Below are 3,174 nucleotides of genomic sequence, written 5' to 3'. Positions count from 1 at the left end.
GCCCAGCGCTGTCTCTGCGGGGCGCGGCCGCGGGGAGCCTGTCCCGCCGCTCTGAGCGGGGAAGGCGGAGTCTGTGGGTCCGAACACCGCTGGTCTGTGGGGTAGTTGTTTGCTTGTTTGTTTTTCCTGGGATAATCATCTGTCCTTGTGCCAAACGGACTGTGCCTCGCGGTGGCTCAGGCAGGGAAAGGGCTGGAGCTGTGGAAGTAAACAGCACGCAGGGAGCTGTGCTGCTGCTGCTGGTGCTGCGTGTCGGTGCCCCTGGGGCACGGCCTCGGCCTCTCTGTGCCTGTCAGGTGTTGGGAACTTCCCTTCACTCAGGCCCATCGGCCTCGCAGCGTTTGGGTGCAGGTTACTGTTCCCCTCCGTGCCCGCAGTGCTGTGCGTGTGTTCGTGTGCCGCGGGGTGACAGCAGCTGTGCCTAAAAGTAGAAGCTTTATTTATAGACCCTGAGGCACTTCTGCAGGCTTTGACCACCTAGACTGCACTGTTTACAAGCTGAGGAACAGGTTTCTTGGGGAAACACAGGGTTTTGCTTTCTTGGCATTGGCTTTTTAATGCTTTACCAGAAGTTGATACTAACCTAGAGAGCTCATGCACCCATTTCCTCCTGAATTTGAAGGAAGTGCTGGCACAAGGCTAGATCTGATCAGATCTTTATGCAGAAGAAGCCATGTGATAGGAGGAATCTGATGCAGATTTAACAGAGGCAGAAGAGAGAACATAGGAGTGAAAAGGGAAGAGAAAGACTGGAGCTTATGCCAAGGTCAAGGGTGTTAGTAGAGGTAAAAGTGAGAGAGAATCCAGGTACAAAAAGGGTCAGTTAAGCAATAAATAGTCAAGACTAGACTTCATACAGAATTACAGAGTGGTTTATGCTCTCTTTTCTTTCCCCTGTTTGATGTGCTGCCTGTTAAGAAAATGACTGTCCCAGGGTTTGGCTTGTTGGTCTGTCAGTGACTGTGGATGCTGCTACAAAATTTGGGGTTTAGGTCTTGGGCCGTTTGGTGGGTTTAATTGTAGTTTGGGAGGTGTGGATTTCTTTTTTTGACATAGCAGCTCTACTATTTCTGTTCAGTCAAAGGTTTGTTCAGTGATGAGAATCACATCCGGAAACTGGAAGTGTAAATGTCACTGAATGAATGTTGGTACCGGAGCAACTTCTGAATTTTCTAAGAATTGGGGGCTTTGGTGGGATTTTCTTTGGGTTTGTTTCTTGGGGAGGTTTAAATCAATGTTCCTGTCTTTAAAATGTAAACATTATATGATTTCTAAATCACTGCAAGATTTAAAAATTCACTTTTTTCCCTTGTTTGAACATGGTAGAAGTCAGACCATGGTCGAGATCATAAAGGCCTAAGGAACTACTACTGCTACAATTGCTCTGTATGTGTGAACTGTTTGGGATTTGAGATACAGAAGTAATGTGTACAAATTTTATGTCTCTTTCACAGGTTCCTGAGTGGTGCCTGGATTTCTGGCATCCTTCTGAGAAGGCAATGTATCCTGATTACTTTGCCAAACGAGAGCAATGGAAGAAGCTGCGGCAGGAAAGCTGGGAGAAAGAGGTCAGTGCTGGTTTGATGCAGAGTTAAGTCTCTTTAGCACACAAGTGTTTGTGTGACACTTAGATGTGTTCCTGGAAAAGTTGCTGAATGCCTACCTCAGTCTCAGTTAGACTCTGCTCTGCTGGAACCCTTGTCAGTGTGAGACACTGACTTGGCCTAAAGTGCCTACACAGAGATCCTGGAGTTAGAGCTTCTGAAAGGCTCTGAAGGGAATTTGAAGCTAAAGCTGAACCTGCAGCTGTGTCTCAGTGAGAGCTATTGTAGTAGCTTTGTGAAAAAAAAAATAAATCCAAAGTGAGATGAGAGGAGATAAACAACCAGAGAATTCCTCTTCTGCTGCAGTGGAGCTCTGACACTTTGTGGTTTCACCTGTGAAAGTGACTTGCCACTGTGGTAATCAGTTGGGGATGGAGAGTTATTTCTGGCCATCCTGAACTGAGAATCAGTTGGAAAAGGTTGTTATTCTTAGAGCAGTTCTTTGCAGTTGTATAGAAACAGTTGGGTTGTACCTAGTGTGGCACAGGGCAGCTAGCCCTGTGCTGCCGGGAGAAGTGTGTACTGAAAGCATCCGAGGAGCTGTTGGTGCTGGAGCTGCAGGGCCAGTTGTGCCGGGCGTGTGGCAGATTCCAGAGCAGCAGGAGAATTCAGTCTGTTTGGGGTGGCAATGGTAGACATGATTTACATGGAAGTAATGACCTTCTAGGTAAAATTTCTCTTGCAAATCACTTCTTGCTCTTAAAAATTCTTTCTCGGTTAGGTAATATGAGCCTGCAGTGACTACTGAGTGGAAGGGAATATTGGGAAACATGAGACCTGCCTGTCAGCCAGAGGTGTCATTGCCGGTTCTTCCCCCTGGAAACAGGGGCTGGTTTAGCTCACTGGGCACTGGAAACCACATTATGGGAATGTGTGTTAGTGTGCTAAAGCATTTTCATGTCTTGTCTTCTAGATTAAGCAGTTAGAAGAAGAAACTCCAGCTGATGGTCCAAAAACTGAAGCTCTGCCTCCAGCTCGTAAGGAAGGGCATCTGCCACCCCTGTGGTGGGAGTATGTCACCCGTCCTCGTGAAATGCCCATGTGAAAGCTGTCCCATGTGGGTTGAAGTGGTCTGTCTTACTGTCTTTAAGCAGTTGACCTGTCAGTGACCACATGCTACTCTAAGTAATACAGAATAAAGCCAAATAAAGTAACAGAGAAGGCATTTTTCTGGTGTACTGCTCTGATCTAGCATGCACACACTTCCCTGCCAGCTTGTGCAGTACAGGTGACTGTGCCATGTGCATTGCATACCTGAAATGCCCCAGAACATTGGGCAGCCTGTGGAGAAGTCCTAATGCTGCACTGACACCAGGGCAAGTTCTGTTGCAGCTTTCACAGTAGGAGTTGAAAACTCAACTATGACACTGAAAAAAATGGCCACGTGAAACTCATGTTCCTAGAGAAGGAATATGTGAGCTTAAAAGGGTGGGAGAGGCAGATTTACTGGGGGGCTGGATCAAATGATAAGCACCTAAACTCAGAATAACTGGGGCAAGAGCCTGTCTCCTGCTGTGGAGAAGGTGGGAGGGAGGGTGGCTTGGAGGGAGTGGATGAAAATTGATAAACA

At 47.3% G+C, this 3,174-nt stretch overlaps 1 protein-coding gene across 1 annotated transcript; it reads left to right on the top strand.

Moving 5' to 3' along the window:
- Positions 1-1,454: 1,454 nt before the first annotated feature.
- NDUFB9 (NADH dehydrogenase (ubiquinone) 1 beta subcomplex, 9, 22kDa) lies at positions 1,455-2,649 on the top strand (the record flags this gene model as incomplete). The annotated part of the gene is made up of 2 exons (XM_009084896.1): positions 1,455-1,568; positions 2,518-2,649. Coding segments are annotated over 2 exons (246 nt in total), but the record flags the coding sequence as incomplete, so codon positions are not given.
- Between the last annotated feature and the right edge of the window lie 525 nt (positions 2,650-3,174).

Source organism: Acanthisitta chloris, unplaced genomic scaffold (assembly GCF_000695815.1).
Source record: "Acanthisitta chloris isolate BGI_N310 unplaced genomic scaffold, ASM69581v1 scaffold17901, whole genome shotgun sequence".
NCBI classification, from domain to species: Eukaryota; Metazoa; Chordata; class Aves; order Passeriformes; family Acanthisittidae; genus Acanthisitta; species Acanthisitta chloris.
The sequence above is the reverse complement of the archived record's forward strand: the minus strand, read 5'-3'. Positions and strand labels throughout refer to the sequence as shown.